Source organism: Myiozetetes cayanensis, unplaced genomic scaffold (genome assembly GCF_022539395.1).
Source record: "Myiozetetes cayanensis isolate MyiCay16 unplaced genomic scaffold, myiCay2020 scf28, whole genome shotgun sequence".
Lineage (NCBI taxonomy): Eukaryota > Metazoa > Chordata > Aves > Passeriformes > Tyrannidae > Myiozetetes > Myiozetetes cayanensis.
This window is the reverse complement of record NW_026087499.1, coordinates 4,217,497-4,237,356: the sequence shown is the minus strand read 5'-3', so window position 1 is coordinate 4,237,356 and position 19,860 is coordinate 4,217,497. Positions and strand designations below refer to the sequence as shown.

Genomic DNA, 19,860 nt, shown 5'->3' with positions numbered 1-19,860 from the left:
GTACCTGCCTGGGCCAGGAGCATCTGTCCAGCCATAATCTGCACATCAGAAATTCATCCGCAGCCATTTATCTTCCAAGATTCCTTACACCAGAGGAGACCCAATGAGGTACAACCAAACACTCAGAAATCTTGCAAACACAGCTGATGTGTGTTCCTTCCTGCGGGGACGAGGTGCTGCAGGAGGGATGGAAGAGCAATGCTGCCCTCTGTGGGCACTCGGAATTGCAGCCTCCCGCCTCGGGAGGATCCTGGAGCACAGCCCGTGTATCCTACACTTATCTCCAAACGCAAAAGGCTCACTGATGAACATATCAGAACTACTCTCAAGTCTGCCACTGGTAGGAGGTGATCACTGCTGCTGAACTGTTTGCCTGGTGATAGGGAAGGACAGGACTACGTGGTTCATAAAAGGACTCTTACACAGGAAAAGGGTATGATTTTTCATGCACTTATACTATAAACATGGTGGATGAAGATCCTCTTCCTTTCGTGAAGACGTTTCAATCCATGTGCAAAAATACACCTTGAGTAATATAAAAGAATCAAACACAGTAAAATTAACAGAATGACACTCAGGCATTTTATTGGGTCAGAGGGAAGGCCGGGAGGTGCTTTAGGACACATTCACAGATGGGCTACAGACCTGTTCATCTACCAGTGCACACTCATCACACTGCAATACAGCTCATCAAGAGAGACCTGAAAGAAGTTTTTAAAGTTTATATTCAGGGAAAGTACATGGGAGGACAGGGAGAGGAGGGGTAGGGCAAGAGACCCAGCATCCTTGCCACAAAGCAAACCAATAAATGGACCTCTCTCACTACTCAATGATTACATGTGAAGATTATTTTGGTCTAATTACATCGGTTAATTTACCCATTAGGTTAGTTCATGTCTAAAATGTTTTCTAGTACTAACAAGCCTTTCGGAAAGCACACAGAGATAAAGCACTTCTTACTTTCAAAGCTCTCTATGACAATGATGTCAGCTCAGCATCCCTGTGAGGTAGGCAAAAATCAGCTGTTTTCTGAGACACAGAGAAGTTAAACTTCCTCAAAGCCACAGTGAAGAATGTGTTAGTTATTATAATACCCTTAAGAACCTGGAATGATACCGTTTTTCACAGACAGAGAATTGGAGGCAGCCAGCAATCTGCTAGTAAGGAACTACCAAATTTTCATCGCATTTTTATTATTAAAATACTTTAAATCCCCCCTGCCCACCTTGAAAAGTGTTCCACAGACTTGTATATGGACTAATGAGCTGTTTCATGTGAGGAACAAAAAGCACTGGTCCTTTCCAGCAGTAAGCAGACATTCCCACCCAGGAAAGGGTAGCCACGATACCACTGGAGTTACATACTCTATGATCACATCCCAGATCTTACAACCACTACAATTATGGATATCAAAGATATCAGCCAAGTGTTAGTTACTTTAGGGAATTCAGCTTAAGCACTCTAGTTTCTGTAAAAGGAGTAGGAAAAATGATAACTAAAAAAACAACTTTTGAAGTGATAGCTATTCAAAACCAAGCTATCATAAAATAAAGCACACAGCTGCTACAAAGGGCAGGATTAACTTAATAAGCCTAAATATCCCCATTGCAAGGTTAACAGATTGATCGGCTCAGCCCTTATCCCGAGAAAAGCTTTTGGTTTGCAGAACAGTCAAGTGGGTAATGGAGCCAGGGCCTTCTTCATTCTGTAGATCCACAAAGAAGCAATAGTAGAAGCTCTGTTGTGCATGTCTGCATGGAAAAGTTTCCAAAACCTTCTGGATATGTCCCTCCATCCAACTTCTACACTTTCTCCTCGTGTTTCTAATCTAAAGCAGTTGCTGAAGTCCATCCTCGTGCTAAGTCAGATTAGAGAGATCATCTGCCCAATTTTAATAAAAGATAAAACCATGGCTCATTAAACAGGCCTGCAAAGAACCCTTCCCATTGACTTCAGTTCAGCTGTAACAGCTGGGTAACACTGAATAACACAAACCCAGTCACTGAACAGCTGCACTGTGCAACCTGGTATCACCAACTCAGCTTTCTACTGAAGTACAACCCACTGAACAGGACACCTGGCTCTTCCACATCAACACCACCAGGGCACAACTTCCTGAGGACACATGCAGGGTACCACCCAGTGAGTTTATTGCTACTTTATTGCTCGGGTGTAAATGCCCTGCAGCGGTCAGCACTCCTTCCAAAGCCAGGCTGTGCTCCAGGCACCAGCAGCTTGAGTTCAACACCTGCCTCGGCTCCTCTGGGCCTTCCACAGCTCCTGCACACAGAGTTCTCACCCAAACCCTGCACACAGCAAATGAGTGGTTTTGCTTCACCACAGAAGAGAATTCCAGTCACCACTGAGTTACACAGTATGGATCAAACCCATCTCTGCACTGGAAGGCACACTTTTTCCCCGCTGTGTTTGGCATGTTTTTCACAGAGCTACATAACTGCTGAAACGTTCAGCCCTCCAAAGGGCCACGTGGACAGCAAGTGGCAAGAGCTGCAGGAGAAAACAAAGCAACGCTGTAAGGAGTAGAGGGGGGAAAAGGGATGGAGAACATCCTTTCAGAGCTCACTTAATTGTGATTCAGCGACACAGACTCTGGACTCTGTTAGGAACAATCTTGCTAAGAAAATTGGTTTCTTCCTCTCCACTCTTAATTTTTATGCAGAGCCAATGCAATAATCCAGATTTGGGTTTTCTAACCCTGTATAATTTTCCTTTGCTAAACTGGGCTTCTTATAATAAGACATACTCTGGGCCTCTAAATAAGCAGAGAAAAACAAATGAAAAAAAAAACCACATCTTTTTCTAAATCAAGAATTTGTTCTTCCACCCACGTGTCCATTAATCCACAGCCATTCAGAGAAATCTGGCACTGTCAGCTCCCCTTTAACTCCAAAACTGTCAAATGCAAAAATGGAAATAATTTGTTTTTCTACCCATTGAGGGCTTTCCAGTTGCATGGTTTGCATTTACAGCTTCAGCTTCAGGGGCAGAATACAGGTTCACTGGTTTTGGCTTAAAATTTGTGCAGTGGGCTAATCGTTCTCCATTTTAGCACCATGTTCCACGGAGATTTATAACTTTGAAATTTCTAGACTGTAAGGAAGAAGCAGAAGCAGCAGTTAATGAATCTGGTGCATTTTGTGGGGCTTGGAAATAAAAGCTCAAAATCTGGCTGAGAAAAACCAAACAAAAATTAAAGTATACAACAGATGAAGATGAACTGTGTTGACAAGAGAGTGAAGTAATAGCACCTATGCTGTTGTGATGCTAAACATTTGGCAGTGTTTTCTGTTGACCACACAGGAGCCACTGGACTCCCTGACCATGGTAAGAAAAGAATTGTGATAAGAGCAATCACTGTGCTTGTGAAGGGAACAGAGAGTCTGACTTGAGGCTTCAGCTTTCACTGAGCTGACAGTGAAAAAATTCAGTGGCAGAAGGATGGGGTTTTTTAAGCATTCCTTCACCTCATGTCACCTTGCTCCCCCTGAGGCAAAGCCACCCAGTTCATCCCTTCTGAACAACTGACCAAATCACTTTTTTACAGTCTGTTGTACGAGCTGACCAAGACCAGAAACGATAAAATTCACAACGAACAGTGCGAGACAGTCTTTCCATTCCCCCCCACTGTCCATAACGGGTCATTTACCCCCCAAATCCCACGTTAACTGGCAGGAACACTGGATAGTGAGGCCCGGCTCTCAGCGGGCGGTGTCACAGCTTGGGCAGAGCCCCGGCTGGTGCCAGTGTGATGCCAAACACATAGAAGAGCCCCAGGAGGAGGTTGAGCTTGGCTGTCCGCTGGGGGATTTTGCTGAAGCTCCGGCTGCGGAACTGCCTCTCCAGCGAGAAGGCCATGGGGATGGTGAGCAGCGGCAGGGCCATGCTGATGGTGTAGCGTGTGGCCAGCACACAGAAGATCAGGTAGGGCAGGAAGAGCAGCGCGGCGTAGAGGATGTAGGAGAAGGTGGGGCCGATGAGGATGGCCAGGGTGACGATGCCCGCCTGCCGGTCCGACTCCATGTCCCGCGTGTTGTTGCTGTGCAGGATGGCCTCGGTGCTGAGGGCCAGGGGCACGGCGTAGAGCAGGGGGGACACCGACAGGTACCCCACCTGCACCGCGTGGGCGAACATGACGGCCAGCGGCCCGAAGGTGATCAGGATCACCACGTCCCCGAGGGCCACGTACTTAAAGCCAATCCCTGCGGCAAGACACAAGGAAAGGAAGCGTCACCAAACAAGTCTGACAGAAGAAGTGAACGACACAAGAGATCAGCCCCTTCCCATGAGAATATTGCAAAACAACCAAGGCACGTGCAGCTATGGATAAGAAGCACATTAACCCTTTTCTTCCCGTATCAGGAGCAGTGTGGCCAGCAGGAGCAGGGGAGTGATTCCTGCCCTGTACTCAGCACTAGTTAGGCCACACCTTGAGTGCTGTGTCCAGTTCTGGGCTCCTCAGTTTAGGAAGGATGCTGAGGTGCTGGAGCAGGTCCAGAGAAGGGCAGTGAGGCTGGTGAGGGGACTGGAACACAAGTTCTGTGAGGAGCAGCTGAGGGGGCTCAGCCTGGAGAGGAGGAGGCTCAGGGGAGACCTCATCACTCTCTGTAACTCCCTGACAGGAGGTCAGGCTCTGCTCCCAGACAATCAGCAGTAGGATAAGAGGGCACAGCCTTCAGCTGTGCCAGGGGAGGTTTAGATTGGACATCAGGAAGAAATTCTTTCCAGAGAGAGTGATCAGCCATTGGAATGGGCTGCCCAGGTGGAGTCACCGTCCCTGGAGGTGTTTAAGAGGAGACTGGATGTGGCATCAGTGCCATGGTTTGGGTGACAAGGGGGTGTTGGGTCAAAGGTTGGACTCGATGATTCTGTCACATTTACATTCAGATTCACAGCAGGCGGGACGCAGCGCTTACCCCCGGTGTAAAGGAAGGAGCTGGAAAGTCCTCCGAAGTAAATCAGCGCCAGGTGCTCCAGCTTGAGCGTGGACACCGCGTAGAGCCCGGCGGCGCAGATACAGCCCACGGTGTACAGGAACACCCCAAACCGCACCACGTCCTGCGGCTCCAAAATCTGGTCCACCAACGTCCTGTCGTCGCTCTTCTTGTGATCGATGCCCTTGGAGAAGTCGTAGTAGGTGTTCACCAGGTTGCCGGCGCCGTGCACGGCCAGGACGGTGACGGCGCTGCCCAGGAGCAGCCCCGGGTCCAGCGCTCCCTGGGCGCGGTAGGCGAGCGCGCTGCCCAGCGCCACGGGGGTCAGCGAGGCGCTGAAGCTCCACGGCCGCAGCGCCAGCACATAGGCCGCGCACTTGTGCCTCCAGCCGCCGGCAGCGGCCCCCTCAGCGCCCGCCAGCGCCGAGCCGCCGCCGTTCCTCTCGCTCCCGCGGGGGCTCTCGGCGCTGATGCTGATCTTCTGCACCGGTTCCGCCGGCCCCATGCTCGCCTCGCCGGCTCGCAGCAGCACCTAGAGAGGAAGGGCCGCGCGTTATCGGCCTGGCGGAGCCAGGGGGCGGCCATGGCGGCCTGAGGGGAGAGGCCCGCCCTACCACCGGCCCGGCCCGGCCCGCCCCGCCGTCCCCGCGCGAGGGGTTCCGCACCGGCCGGCACCTCCTGGAGTATAAAAACCCAATGGAAAAATTAACCGGCCCGCGGCGTCACGCGCGGCAGAGAAGGAGTCACCCCGCGACACGCGCCGGTAACCGGGACTGGAGGTGCCATCGCTAGCTCGGAGCTCCGGTGGCCGTCGTGGCCGCTCCTGGGGCTGCCGCGGGCGGCCGGACACATTTCGGCAGCGCGCCGCTCCCCCCGCGCATGCGCAGAGCTCACCCACACCGCCGGCGCGGAGGGACCGCAAAGAGCATCGAAATCCCCACCCCTGCCGTGGGCACGGACACCTTCAGCGACCAGCGGGCTCCGAGCCACCGCCAGCCCGCCCTTGGGCACTTCTAGGGGTGGGGCAGCTGCTCTGGGCATCCTGCGCCAGGGTCTCACCTGGCGAAGAATGTTTTTCGTGATACCTAAATTTTCCCTCTTTCAGTCTGAGCCCGTTCCCCTTGTCCTGTCACTGCAGTTCCTGACGAAGGGTCCCTCTCTGGCCTCCTTGTAGTCCCCTTGTGGTTCTGTAAGGCTGCCCTGTGGTCTCCACGCAACCCTCTGTTCTTCCACAGGGGAGGTGCTCCAGTCCCCATCCCTTCCCTCCAGTGCCTGACGGCACCACACAGCCCGCCGTCACTCGCTGACGGTGCCTCGGTCAGACCACCAACGTCGCCGACAAAGCTGTTGAGCAGCGTCAGCCCCACACGACCCCCAAGGGATCCCTGTCCTCGCTGATCTCCACGTGGACAATGAGCCGCTGACCGCAGTGCGGCCGAGCAGCCAGTTCTTTATCCACCCGTCAAACGCCTGCCTGTGCAGCGTGGAGCCCGGGACGGCGGTGCTGGGCTGTGCGGACAGCGCCGGTCGCCCCGCACACCCCCCGCGCTGCGGCCCCGCCATGGCGGGTGCCGCAAGGAAGGGCGGAAGCCGGCGTCTGGGGGGCGGGCCTAGCAGGCCAACGCGTCCTTCCTATTCGTCACACCTACTGCCACTCACTCCGCTCGGCTCGGTGATTGGCCGGCGCGAGGCTGCCCTTGCCGTTCCTCGGGCGAAGGGGCGGGGCTGCGGGCGCCCCTTCCCTTTTGTCCTTTTTCTATTGGCCGGAGGCCGTGCCCGTCACGGCGTTCCCGGGCGCCCATTGGCCAGCAGGGGCCGGCGGGCGCGGCGGGGCGGGCGCGGGGCCCGGAGCGGGGGAGCCGGCGGGGCCGGGGCGGCGGCGGGTGAGTGAGAGAGAGGGAGGGAGAGAGAGGGAGGGAGAGGGAAAGACCGCGGGAGCAGCGGTGCCTCCCTCCCCTCGGCATCGCCTCCCCTTCCCCGAGCCCCCCGCTGCCCGCCCGCAGCGCCCCGCCCGAGCCCCCGGCGCTGCGGCGGGGCCCAGGCTCAGCCCTCCCGCAGCCCCGGCCTGCGGAGCCCCCCGGGCGCGGGCCTGGCCGGACCTGCTGCCAGCGCGGCCGTGAGGGAGCCCCGGGCAGGCACACCGGGCAGCGGCGACGGGCAGCACCCCCCGGCTTCTCCCTCGCCCGCGGGATCCTCTCCCGGCTGCCCCCCCCCCCACACCCTATGGACCCCTGGGGAATGTTTGGGGAGAAGCAGTGGAAGTTTTGGTGTCAGTGCTCGGTTTGGGCTTATGTAATATGAAAATAGCGGGGCGGGGGTGGTGGTGTCAAGCCTCTGAAACGCTCTTGGTGTAAAGGAAGGCCCCTGAGAAAGTTTGGTTGTGTGTCGTGGTAGGAGAGCCCCGGTCACAGCGGTTGGTGTTGCTATAAGTGGACTTGCCGTCTGTAAATACCTGCTGGAGGATGCAGTGCTTGCCAGGCCCTGAGTGCTGAGCCTGCCTTGTGTTGGCATAACACCGGGATTTCCGTGGAGAAACTTGGGTGGAAGTGCTCAAGGAGGAGTCAGATAGCATAGCAATCTAATCCTGGGAATGATTGTGCCTACTTATTGTGGGCTTAATTGCAAAGCCCAGCCTGACTCTGCTCTTTTTCAGCTGTTGCATGACCCTTGATTTAGAATTAGATCACCATGGGGCACCTGACCTGCTGCAGCGTATTTTGGTGTTTGAGGAGCTGGAGGGCAAATAGGCTGGGGGTCAGGATAGGTGGTGATTGATACAGTTTTATCACAGGCCTAAGGAATACACCCATTTCTTGCTAATTTTATGCTCTGCTGGCACAGCATCCCTGCACGCCACAGGATGTGTGCTTTGCAAACAGCCAGCAGGAGCAGCCTCAAGGAAGCAGCTCAGGTTTTTCAATTCAAGCAGTAAAAAAAAAAAACACAAAAACATGTCTTTCTGAAGAACTTGCAGGACTTGATGCCCCCGGGCCCCACGTGCCACCACCATGTCGGGCACCATGTCCATCCTCCAGCAGTTCGCCAACGGCCTGAAGAGCCGCAGCGAGGAGACGAGGGCCAAGGCTGCCAAGGACCTGCAGCACTACGTCACCATGGAGCTGAGGGAGGTGAGTGCTGCAAGTGGGGTCATTCCTCCTGTGTGTGTCCTCTGAGGTCTTGGCTGCTTTGGCAAGGGAGGTTTTTGGAATGTGGAGGCTTGGCCTCGAGAGGGGAGATGGGGCAAAGATAAGCTCCCTGCTATGCCCCATCTCCTCTCTCGAGGAGATGGGGCATAGCAGGGAGCTTGTCTGTGCCCCAGCGTGGAGGAGAGGTGAGTTGGTGAGACAAGTGGGTGGTCAGGCACCACGGGATATCCAGAATAAATAAACTTACGGCATCCACGGCACATGAAAGAGATGCTGTTTTGCGTTTGTGACGGGTGGTTGGTTCAGTTTCTTTCTGTTTAAGTGATTTAAGAAGTGCTGTCTTTATGGAGGTTTGGGGGCAGGAAGGAGGGAGAGAATGCTGAAAGCTGATTTGAACTTTTTGCCTTTGCAGATGAGTCAGGAAGAATCTACCAGGTTTTACGATCAGCTGAACCATCACATATTTGAGCTGGTCTCTAGCTCTGATGCAAATGAAAGGAAGGGTGGCATTCTGGCTATAGGTGAGTGAAAGGGCTTTAGTGTGAAAGGTGAGATTTCTCTTCATGCATCTGTCTTCAGGGACAGATTTTCAAAAGGAATGAGCTTTTATACTCAGGGCCTGATGTCTGACTGCTCAGTAGGCTGGGTCTGTGCTCGTTGCTGGGCTCTGAGAATCTGTCTGAAGTGTCAGCATGGGAGCTGATGAGTGCTGAGAATGGCTGAAAACCTGGTGCTTAATGGGCCTTAGAGCTCCTCATGGGAGTGGAGCATCAAATGTGAGCGCTGAGCACGTGAAAATCCTGTTCTGGAGCTCAGCTGCAAACACTTTGTTCTGCCCATTTATATGTATCAGGGTGGGCTGACTTTCTCCACTCTCTTCTGTCTGGGGAGGCTGATTCTTTTTATTTAAACTTACCTTGTAAGAGCAGCTTCCATCCCTGGGAAGGGCTCGTGAGGCTGCTCTGGTTCTGATCAGCTGCTCCATCAGTGGCTCTGGTTGTGTGTTCGCTGTGAGGTGGCAGAGCTGCATTTCCTGGGGAGTCAGCTTGCATAAATACTTTGCCTTTCAAGCAGGTGGTCTGTGCTGTAGAAGTTACTTCTTTAATAACCAAAGGAGGTGTTTATGGTTTAGGCTCACAGAGCTAATCATCCATCCCAACGTGTTTGAAGACAGTGAAAGTCCCTTAACTAGAGATATATTTGTTGACATTACTTGATCTTAAGCTGATGGTATCATTTCAAAATTGTTTCTGGGAATGTAGTGCTGTAGAAAGGTGCTGGCTTGCCACCCCAGGACACTGATGGCCTCTTTATCTACAGAGCTGGTTCAACCCAGGCACTGGCAGTGAAAGCTTCTGCCACGCTGCTGCCTGATGAAGTGCTTCCATCCTGGTCAGGACAGACCATCTCAAGGGCTGAAGGGAAGAGCATTTCCTTGGTCCATTCAGTCTTTGGCTTCTCTCCTGAGGCAGATCAGCCATAACAGTTACATGTGGATGGATGCCTTTCTATTGAGAATGAGTCTGTGCTCTCAGGGTGGATTTTTTTTTTCTCTTTTAAAACTAAAAATGTGGAAAATCCATGAAGCTACTGAATGTCTTTTCCTGCTCACTCAACAAGTTCAGGCTCCAAAGAATGGTGCACCCTTTCCTATTGCTTGATGTTGGTTTTTTTTTTTCCCCTGTGATGAATTAATAGGAATCTTTAAGGAATGGATAGGGAACACTAACTCTCACCCAGGCATTACCTGCTGTCTGCCTCACTGACTGTTAAGGAGAACCTACAGCATTGCTCCCTGTCTCTGCAGCGAGCCTCATTGGTGTGGAAGGAGGTAATGCCACCCGAATTGGCAGGTTTGCCAACTACCTGAGGAACCTGTTGCCATCCAACGACCCCGTGGTGATGGAAATGGCCTCCAAGGCCATCGGGCGGCTGGCGATGGCTGGAGACACCTTCACAGCTGAGTACGTGGAGTTTGAGGTGAAACGGGCTCTGGAATGGCTGGGAGCTGACAGGAATGAAGGGCGAAGGCATGCAGCTGTAAGTGACCTTTTTATTCTCCTCACCTGTTCTGGAACAGGATGGTTGGGATCAGAGAACAGTGGTGGGAGCTGTGGAAAAGCTCTGGGAGTGGCTGCCAGTCCGTGTGTGAGGAGCTGTGATGCTCTCATGCCCCTCAGTGCTGCCTCATTGCTTTTACCTCAGCCCAGTGACTGAAGAAGGCTGAGACACCGTTGTGTAGGAACTGTAAAATGTGGAGCTGGAAGCAGACTCGCAGCTATCGACAGTCTAAATAAATGATACTACGCTCCACGAGTTACAGGGTTTGTCTCTGGGTGCTCATCCTCCAGATTGTTCCTGTTTCCCTCCCCACCTCCAGGTTCTTGTCCTGCGGGAGCTGGCAATCAGCGTGCCCACCTTCTTCTTCCAGCAAGTGCAGCCCTTCTTTGACAATATATTTGTGGCTGTGTGGGATCCCAAACAGGCCATCCGAGAGGGAGCCGTGTCTGCCTTAAGAGCCTGCCTTATCCTCACCACGCAGCGCGAGCCCAAGGAGATGCAGAAGCCCCAGTGGTACAGGGTAAGAGGATGACTTTGTTTTGAAGCAGCTCCTCACAATGCAATGCAGATGGTCAAGGGTCAGTTTTGAGAAGAACCTGTGTCGGCTGTGTCAGGAAAAAACTGCCTCTCCACGAAAGGGCTGAAAACATAATGGGTTCCAGAAGGAGCAGTTGCTTTAATGCACTCTAAAAGTAAGAAAGAGACTTAACTCCTTCAAGAATCCATTGCTCTATCTGTGGCTCATTTTCAGCTGTTAAACCTGACCTAGTTTTACAGCCATGCAGTCATCTATCTATTGTCATCTTTTACTAGCAGATGGTTTTATTAGTGCAAATAAAACCTAAATGAGAAAGTTGAGAATTCTTTAGTCTGAACCTTTGCCTTGCTGCCATTGTCACAGGAGTTCAAGCTTCATGATATCAAATAAGCTTTGGGTAGTGCAGTCAAATGTTGTGAACTTGGATTCCTTATCATCAAATAAGTGCTACAGATATTGATGGAGTTTATACCATACTGTTTGATTAGTGCTGTTGAAAATGCTTTACAGCAGAGTCCACAACCTCTGGGTGAATCTGAATTTTGTTGTCTTGTAGTTCTGTTATGACTCAGTTGAGGTTTGTGGCTACTCTTGGAAAATTCAGGGCATCAGTAACTCTTGACTGGCAGTGCTACTTCATTTCCACAGACTCTGTTTCTTCATTATCACTGAGATTTTTTTTCTTTTGCCCCCAAGCATACATATGAGGAGGCTGAGAAGGGCTTTGATGAGACTTTGGCCAAAGAGAAAGGAATGAATCGTGATGACCGAATCCATGGTGCCTTATTGATCCTCAACGAGCTAGTGAGAATCAGCAGTATGGAGGGAGAGGTGAGCAAAGGAGCAAGCTGGGGATCATAGGGATTGATTGACAGTGTGTAGCAACTCTGCAGTCTGTGTAAATATCCCATTGTGTTTGCAACGGGGTTACTGGGCAGAAAAGTCACCTGAATGTGGAGTCAGAGCATTGATTATTACAAATTGAAGTGTGGCAGAGAAGTGATAGGGACAAGTTTGGGCTGAGGAGGTATTCAGCTCTGATGGAAGGGTTATTAATTGGATTAATTACAGTGAAAAAGAGTTTTCTATGGAATGAGAACTCTGTTGCATGTTAGATGCCCAAATATTTTTGGTGGGTTTTGGTCGGTTGATGTTTTACAGCCATTTGGATATCAATTCCACAGGATGCTTCTCAGGAGATTTGGGTAGCACTCTGCTGGGAGTATCTTAGTTAGCTACTTTTGACTTTTTTTAATGCTCTTCTGCTTTGTCCAGCGCCTTAGAGAGGAGATGGAAGAGATCACTCAGCAGCAGCTTGTGCATGACAAGTACTGCAAAGACCTGATGGGCTTCAGTACCAAACCTCGGCACATCACTCCCTTCACGAGCTTCCAGTCTCTGCAGCCCTCCCAGTCCAATGCTTTGGCTGGTCTGCTGGGGTACAGTGCTCACCAAGGAATCATGGGCTTTGCAACCTCTCCTGTCCCAGCAAAGTCTACTTTGGTAGAAAGTCGATGCTGCAGGGATCTGATGGAAGAGAAGTTTGATCAAGTAAGTGTCTGTTCTTCAACTTGTCTACCAGTGATGTTCACAACATCTCCTCTGGCAGAGCAGTTGTCCTCTGTGTCCTTACTTAGCAGGCAGTTCTGCCTAGTATTGAATTGAGCCTTCAAAACTCAGTAATTATGTGTATCCTGGCTTTGTCATTGTCTTGGAGCAAGTGATTTACTTCCTCTGGAAACAGTTATCTTGATTATCCATCTTTCTGATGGGCTCTGAAGCCAAATGTCTGTAGAATGCCTAAAAGCACCTAGGTAATAAACATTTGTGCCAATGACCATCCCTCTAAGCCCAGTCTATCTCCTTTCAGGTCTGCCAGTGGGTTCTCAAGTGCAGAACCAGCAAAAATTCTTTGATCCAGATGACGGTTCTCAATCTCCTCCCGCGGCTGGCAGCTTTCCGTCCTTCTGCATTCACAGGTGACAAGACAGATGGTTGGATGTTAGAAATGTTGCTGAGATTGGGCTGGAAGGTGTCCAGCTCTCTTTGGTCCAGATGAGCTTGTGCAGGCAATGCAGCAGACCAAATGTGGTGCCTGTGAGATGAGCACATTCCTCTGTGGGAGGACAGTCTTTTTTCTGAATAAGTGTGATTTGATAGCTGATACCAAAATGTTGTTCTGATGAAGAAAAGAGGTTGAAACCTATTGTCTGAATGCTGTGATCAGTACCATAACACATAGAACCTCCTTTTTTTTCCCTCAGTATGTCAGACCTAGAGTAGAATTCTGCTCTCTTGCTCCCCCTCAGTGTATCCCAAATATAATCAGAGTTCTCTTCCTTTTTCTCTGTTGCATGTGCTAGGAAATATCAAGTAAAAATGGGAAATACCTGCCACCTTTAAAGCAGTTCACTTGATTTATCAAACAGGTTTTAGGAGAGTATCAGAGCTGGAGACAAGTCACTAAGCTGCCCTTAGTGGGTTGGAACAACTTTTGTGTTATTTTTCTGAATTTCCAATCCATCACTGTAAAATCAAAACGCTTGGGTTTTATTTGTGTTTAAAACCTCTTGCAATGGGGTTTTTCAAATAGCTCTTTTATATTGGTGATTTTTCTTTTTAAAAACAAAGCCTTCTGTGGCTATAATTTCTATTACATGGTGACATATGTTTGCCACTGATCATGCCAGCAGATTTAATATGACTGTGTCTGTTCCTTAGTTTTACACTTGTAACAGTTTGGTTGCAAGTGTGATGCAACTGTATAAACCTAAATGAATTCTAATATCTGTATTGTTTTCTCCTGTGGGCAGCTGATCAGTATCTTCCAGACACCATGAATCATGTTCTCAGCTGTGTGAAGAAGGAGAAGGAGAGAACAGCAGCCTTCCAGGCCTTGGGTTTGCTCTCTGTGGCTGTGAGATCCGAGTTTCAAGCTTACCTGCCAAAAGTCCTTGAAATCATAAAAGCAGCTCTTCCCCCGAAGGACTTTGCCCACAAGTAAGTGTGTGAAAGTTGGAGGTTGAAACACCTGCTCTTTGAATAGTTTTTGTGATGTGGGGTTGAATTATTGTATTAAAATCAGAAGTTATTTCTTTAAGGCTGATAACGCAGAACAGGATGAGGAAAGACGTTTGGAAAATATTAGCTCCTCCTAATGAACTTTTATGTGATCCCTTTCCAGGAGGCAGAAGTCTGTGCAGGTTGATGCCACAGTCTTCACCTGCATCAGTATGCTGGCACGAGCCATGGGACCCAGTATCCAGCAGGACATCAAAGAGCTTTTGGAACCTATGCTGGCTGTGGGCCTGAGGTGAGTACAAGGCACAGGAACATATTTTCCTGCTAGCCACAGGATGGCATTGTTGACCCTACAGAATGAGACCTTAAGAGTCTTCAGGTTGAGAAGGAAGATTATTGCTTTGAAGTGATCTTTCAGAAGATCAGTGTAGTTGTTTCTGAAGAATAACATGTTTGACGTGTTAATGTGTCAGTTGGTTACTTAAGAGCATTGCTGTCTTTCACCTTTGGAGCTGAATTAATGAAGGTTTTAGTATGGGAGGCTGTGGAGAAATACCAGGTAGCACTGAGCTGTTTAAATTACAATAATGTTGCCACCTGGAAGTGAACTGAGCTACCTTTTAATTAAAAAGGGCAAGTGTAACGAGTCATTTGGATTTGTAACTGTTGCAGCAGTGTGTGCTGAGGTCCTGGCAGTTTGCTCACCAAGTTCATAGAAGGAAGGTCCTGGTGTGCCTGAGTTCACACAAGGCCCCTGTCTGTGCTCTGCTGGCAGGTGTTGCTGTCATGTGTGAATGTCCACTATTATCTTCTGGTGGGCAAAGGCATAACTAAACAAAAAGGGGAAATATGCCCCTCATTGCTCCTGTTCTGATGACCCTCTGCCTGATTCTTGCCCTCAGCCCTGCTCTGACAGCTGTGCTGTACGACTTGAGCCGTCAGATCCCCCAGCTGAAGAAAGATATCCAGGATGGGCTGCTGAAAATGCTGTCTCTTGTTCTGATGCACAAGCCCCTGCGACATCCAGGCATGCCAAAGGGCCTTGCCCACCAGCTTGCCTCCCCCAGCCTCACCAACATCCCAGAGGCCAGTGATGTGGGGAGCATCACCCTCGCCCTTCGCACACTTGGCAGCTTCGAGTTTGAAGGTAAGATGAAATAAGGGAGTGGGGGCCGAGGGGTATGGGGTGTAACACTAGAGCAGTGGGGGAGAGCACAAGCAGCAGGAAGGCTCTGAGAGCACGTTCCTTAAACTCCTGTTCTGTGGTAAAACTGGTAATGGAGGTGCAAGCCTGTGTTTAACCCCCCATCTTCCCCTGTGCAGGCCACTCTCTGACCCAGTTTGTCCGGCACTGTGCAGACCACTTCCTGAACAGCGAGCACAAGGAGATCCGCATGGAAGCCGCCCGCACGTGCTCGCGCCTGCTCACCCCCTCCATCCACCTCATCAGTGGCCATGCCCATGTGGTCAGTCAGACAGCGGTGCAGGTCGTGGCTGATGTCCTCAGCAAACTGCTCGTGGTTGGAATAACTGACCCAGGTTGGTGTGGGGTTCATAGAGAAGGGTTCTCCTACCACAGGGTAATTTTATTACCATAATGAGATTAAGGCTATAATGGAATTTGAACATATTTTCCACTAAGTTAAGCTGTCATTCTTTATAATACAGAAAGAAGTCTCCTAATTTCTCTTCCCAGATCTTGATTTTTGAAGTATGAATAGAACAATAGTGCAAAATACTCCAGCTGTGCCCTTGGTAGTCCTCTGAACTAGGCAGAGCCCCAAGACTTCTTTTGCTGCTGTTCTGGGTCATGACCTCCAACTTTATAATTTTGGAAGGGATTGGCCCTTTCCATTGAATCTTCCTAATTGATTTTTTTTTATTCTGTCAGTTGAACTCATCTCAGGTTACCATGTTGCATCTGGAAGTGCCACTTGCAGGTGCAAGAGATTGGCACTTTACAGGCCTGGTCATTGGGGCAGTACTGAGCAGCAGAGTTTGCTGACCTGACCCATCCCATTTCTCACACACTGAAGTGGTGTCTCACTCTCCTGGCATTTCCCTGAGATTGTAAAGGTTTTATTTGAGGATGGTTTGTGAACAAAGGCAATGAGATGAACAGGAGTTTCCTTGCATTTCAAGAGACACAAACGTGTTCTTGCAGACCCTGACATCCGTTTCTGTGTGTTGGCTTCCCTGGATGAGCGGTTTGATGCTCACCTTGCCCAGGCAGAGAACTTGCAAGCTCTCTTTGTGGCCCTGAATGACCAAGTGTTTGAAATCCGAGAGCTGGCCATCTGCACCGTGGGGCGCCTGAGCAGCATGAACCCTGCCTTTGTCATGCCTTTCCTGAGGAAGATGCTGATCCAGGTAAGGAACAGGGATGTCTGCAGGGAAAATAGGGTACTTGGCATTGAAACTAAGGTGGTGTTGAAGAACTGGGCTATTTGGCTGTAAAAGTGTGGAGAGTGGGGGAACATCTCTCTTTTGGAAAACAGTTATTGCCCAGCTTAGTGGGTTTGAGCAAGTCTTATTGATGGATGTTTGGAGTGAAGCTCTGTGGATGTATTAGGAAGGGTTACCAATTGTTATTTCATGCAGGAGTGCTTTCTATCTGTATAAAAGAAGAATGTTCTGTGGTGCTTTTAGGTGAATGGATGGTACCACTTCATAAACATAGAGGTTTTGGAGCCATCTATTCAGTTTTATGCTAATTAATTTTGTCTTCATTTAGACATAAATTACTTGATAGAGCGAAGTGTAGAACACCCTCTACAAGTGCTGAGTTTATAAGGGAAGAGAAGGAAAACCAAAGAATTTTTGCCTTCCCGGTTTTCATGCTTCCATCGTTTCTTGTGCAGATCCTGACAGAGCTGGAACACAGTGGTGTTGGCAGGATTAAAGAGCAAAGTGCCAGGATGTTGGGTCACCTGGTTTCTAACGCCCCACGCCTCATTCGTCCCTACATGGAGCCCATCCTCAAGGTAAACTTTGTGTATGTCCTGGAGACTTGGGAATGAGGTGATATAGCAGGTGGTTACAGGACCCTCAGGAGCTGCAATTCTTTTGCTTCATAACAGCAGGAAAACACTAGATTGGTGTGGATGTTACCCACAGTCATGCGTGTAGGGGACAGTGTAGCCCAGCTTGATTCTGGTTTTGCATAAAGTTTGTGACATAAAAGCTTCCTTTACTGTTGAAGTGCTCACCATGATGCAAGTTGAGCCCCTGTGGGGTCCATTTCAGGTGTAAACAAAAGTGATTTTGAGTACTCTTTTAAACAAATTCTGATCTGTTCCTCTGTCACCCACAGGCGCTGATTGTGAAACTGAAAGACCCTGATCCAGATCCAAATCCGGGGGTGATTAACAATGTCCTGGCTACCATAGGGGAGCTTGCACAGGTGGGAATACTGCAGGTACCTCTTTGCCATGCTTGTAAAGGCTTTGGCAATGCTGGATGAAGGACTGATTTTTGTCTCTCAATAGGTCAGCGGGCTGGAGATGAGGAAGTGGGTGGATGAGCTCTTCATTATAATTATGGACATGCTGCAGGACTCCTCCCTGCTGGCTAAAAGACAAGTGAGTGTTTACAACTGCACTAAACTTGAGAGCTGCTGTGACCAGAGCTGTAACAAAATATCCCTGTGTCCCATCCTAGCTGCTAAAATGAACCATTAAATCACTCAAGCCTCTGCTGGAGTCACAATGATGGCACGCTGGTGCCTGTGTGTTGAGATGTAGTACACAGTACTAGGTTTGCACTGTGATCCTAAAGTGCTCCAAGAAACTTTGCAGAAGTTGAATGACTGGTGGATCAAATGATGTAGTAAATTCCCTGATCAAAACTAATCTCCTCTGGGCTTGATCTTTGCAGGTGGCTCTCTGGACACTGGGACAGCTTGTGGCCAGCACTGGCTACGTGGTGGAACCATACAGGAAGTACCCAACTTTGCTGGAGGTGCTTCTGAACTTCCTGAAGACCGAGCAGAACCAGGGCACCCGTAGAGAGGTACGAGCATGAAACTGCCATGCAACCACTTGGAAAAGCTTTTTTGAGAGAGAGAGCTGTCAAATAAATGTGTCTGCATAGATTTGGGGCAGGGAGGGAGAGGTCATTGTTGTGGCTGATCACAATACAATGAGCAGAATTAAGAGAGTGAAAGTGCTGAGTCAGTGAAATGACCTCCAGCAGCTGAATGGAAAGCATTGATTTTTTTTTTTTTTTTAATTGTTTTGGTTTCTGTCTTGCCAGGCTATCCGTGTATTGGGGCTGCTGGGTGCTTTGGACCCTTACAAACACAAAGTGAACATTGGCATGATCGACCAGTCACGGGATGCTTCAGCCGTCAGCCTCTCGGAGTCCAAATCCAGCCAGGATTCTTGTAAGCACCTGAATTCCTTTCAGATAAATAGCCTTGTGATCTCCAAACACATCTTGACTGTTTTGTTGTTGCTTTTTGGGGTTTTTTTTAACAAATTATTGCCTCTGAACCCGTATTCAAGACCATTTAATGCAGAGCTGTGACACTGCCTTCTTTCTCCTAGCGGACTACAGCACCAGTGAGATGTTGGTGAACATGGGGAACCTCCCCCTGGATGAGTTCTATCCAGCTGTCTCTATGGTGGCACTGATGAGAATTTTCCGAGACCAGTCCTTGTCCCAGCACCACACCATGGTGGTTCAGGCCATCACCTTTATCTTCAAATCCCTTGGGCTGAAGTGTGTGCAGTTCCTGCCCCAGGTCATGCCAACGTTCCTTAACGTAATACGGGTTTGTGATGGTGCCATCCGAGAGGTGAGTGTTCCCGGGGCCGCTCCTTCTTCCCATTCCACTGCCCGAAACTGAGAACCCATTCCTTTGGATTTTGAAGAGAATGTGCCTGGCTTTGGGCCTTGCTGTGCTGTGTGTTGCTGCCAAGCATGCTGCAGAAGTGAGGTTCAGCTTTGCTTTTTCCCTCCTGTCAGCGTTTAGCAGAATATCCAATGGAAACAATTTTCCTGCTCCTTATTGGTACAGCTGCTTCTGAGCACAGTCCTTAGAAGGCCAGTGTTTGATGCTGTGTTTTCATCAAGCTGGTCTTGTTCAGGAAAACAGCCTGTGCAGCTTCCAGAGCTTTCAGTGATCTCTGTGTTAATGTGCTGTTGCAAACAGCATTATTAAATAATAGAGGTAGATGCTTCAAATTTCTGGTGCAGCCATGTACTTTGGCTCATCCCTGAGAAGGAAAATTCAATTTGATACAGTCTGCTAACATTCAGAGCAGCGTGGGTGGTGATTCCACAGCAGTGCTTTCTCTTCCTTCCCACTTAAGTTACAGTTTTAGAAGGAAATGAGAATTGTGTGAAGATAATAACGGGACTTAAGGTTCGCCTCACCAGAGATGGCTGCTGTTTGCCAAGGCTTTTCCTCAGGCAGCTGGAATCTCTGGGGTGGGAAGGGCAGCTTGTACTCACTGCTGCTGTGTTTCCTGTGGGATGGGTGCTCCCTTAGAATCCCAGCCCTGCTGTAGAACCGGTGTTTTCTCCCAGGCTGAACTACTCAGATTGGAAGGAAACCTCCTCCCACGCCTGGGTTGGCCGAGCTCCTAGACCTGACTGATCTAACTTGCTTGAAAGCTATGCAGTTGTGCACACTCTGTTTAAAAATTTTCAGGTAAAAGAAGATGGTGAAAGTGTACTGGGGAGAAGAGCTGAGGTGGGTACGCGTGACACTAAAGCCTGAAAGAGGCAGGTCCTTGTCCTGTATGTTGAACATCCTCTCACTGCACCAGAGAAAAGGCACAGTACGGGAGCTCGGGGCTCATTTTTGGTAAATGCAGGTGTACTGCTCTCACTGAAGAAGCTGATGTGGTTTCTTACTCAGTCCTCACAGAAATGTTATCTCTTTTTCTGAGCTCCGCTTCGTATTTGTCACTGTATTCTTCAAAAGCTGCATGAAGAAATGAAATTTAACATATGATAACTTACATTTTCCTATTTTCCTATAGGAAAAAAAGGCTATCTATGCATCAAAGCAATTGAGCCTACGTGGTTTCATACCAGTTCAAAGAGTTCAAATTCATTGTCACAATCGAGAGTTTAAGATTGTGCTGTGGCAAAAGAAATGGCAAAACTGCCATAGTATATCTGAATAAAACTG

At 49.5% G+C, this 19,860-nt stretch overlaps 2 protein-coding genes across 6 annotated transcripts in view; one reads left to right on the top strand and one right to left on the bottom strand.

Annotated features, from left to right (window-relative positions):
* Positions 1-559: 559 nt before the first annotated feature.
* UBIAD1 (UbiA prenyltransferase domain containing 1) lies at positions 560-6,378 on the bottom strand. 3 transcript variants are annotated; one of them, XM_050322566.1, is made up of 3 exons: positions 6,038-6,378; positions 4,935-5,484; positions 560-4,220 (listed from the first exon to the last, which is right to left on the bottom strand). In XM_050322566.1, the coding sequence occupies exons 2-3, from the start codon at positions 5,455-5,457 to the stop codon at positions 3,733-3,735; spliced, it is 1,011 nt and encodes a 336-aa protein (XP_050178523.1). In that variant the 5' UTR covers positions 5,458-5,484; positions 6,038-6,378; the 3' UTR covers positions 560-3,732. The 3 variants fall into 3 exon arrangements, with proteins under 3 accessions (XP_050178523.1, XP_050178524.1, XP_050178522.1); XM_050322567.1 differs by lacking the exon at positions 6,038-6,378 and adding an exon at positions 5,618-5,700; XM_050322565.1 differs by lacking the exon at positions 6,038-6,378 and having other exon boundaries at positions 4,935-5,551.
* Positions 6,379-6,787: 409 nt separating this feature from the next.
* Positions 6,788-19,860, top strand: part of MTOR (mechanistic target of rapamycin kinase) — a 60,863-nt gene continuing 47,790 nt past the window's right edge. The window contains exons 1-20 of one of the 3 annotated variants that reach the window (XM_050322294.1): positions 6,788-6,835; positions 7,918-8,080; positions 8,511-8,619; positions 9,906-10,138; positions 10,479-10,679; positions 11,394-11,528; positions 11,973-12,248; positions 12,568-12,676; positions 13,511-13,697; positions 13,882-14,010; positions 14,621-14,865; positions 15,042-15,257; positions 15,883-16,088; positions 16,580-16,702; positions 17,032-17,121; positions 17,207-17,299; positions 17,595-17,729; positions 17,973-18,102; positions 18,266-18,516; positions 19,375-19,416. In XM_050322294.1, coding sequence (XP_050178251.1) covers positions 7,961-8,080; positions 8,511-8,619; positions 9,906-10,138; positions 10,479-10,679; positions 11,394-11,528; positions 11,973-12,248; positions 12,568-12,676; positions 13,511-13,697; positions 13,882-14,010; positions 14,621-14,865; positions 15,042-15,257; positions 15,883-16,088; positions 16,580-16,702; positions 17,032-17,121; positions 17,207-17,299; positions 17,595-17,729; positions 17,973-18,102; positions 18,266-18,516; positions 19,375-19,416 — 3,030 coding nt within the window. In that variant the 5' untranslated portion in view covers positions 6,788-6,835; positions 7,918-7,960. Of the gene's footprint in view, positions 6,836-7,290; positions 8,081-8,510; positions 8,620-9,905; positions 10,139-10,478; positions 10,680-11,393; positions 11,529-11,972; positions 12,249-12,567; positions 12,677-13,510; positions 13,698-13,881; positions 14,011-14,620; positions 14,866-15,041; positions 15,258-15,882; positions 16,089-16,579; positions 16,703-17,031; positions 17,122-17,206; positions 17,300-17,594; positions 17,730-17,972; positions 18,103-18,265; positions 18,517-19,374; positions 19,417-19,860 lie in introns of those variants that run through there. The other 2 variants (XM_050322293.1, XM_050322295.1) reach the window with 2 other exon arrangements.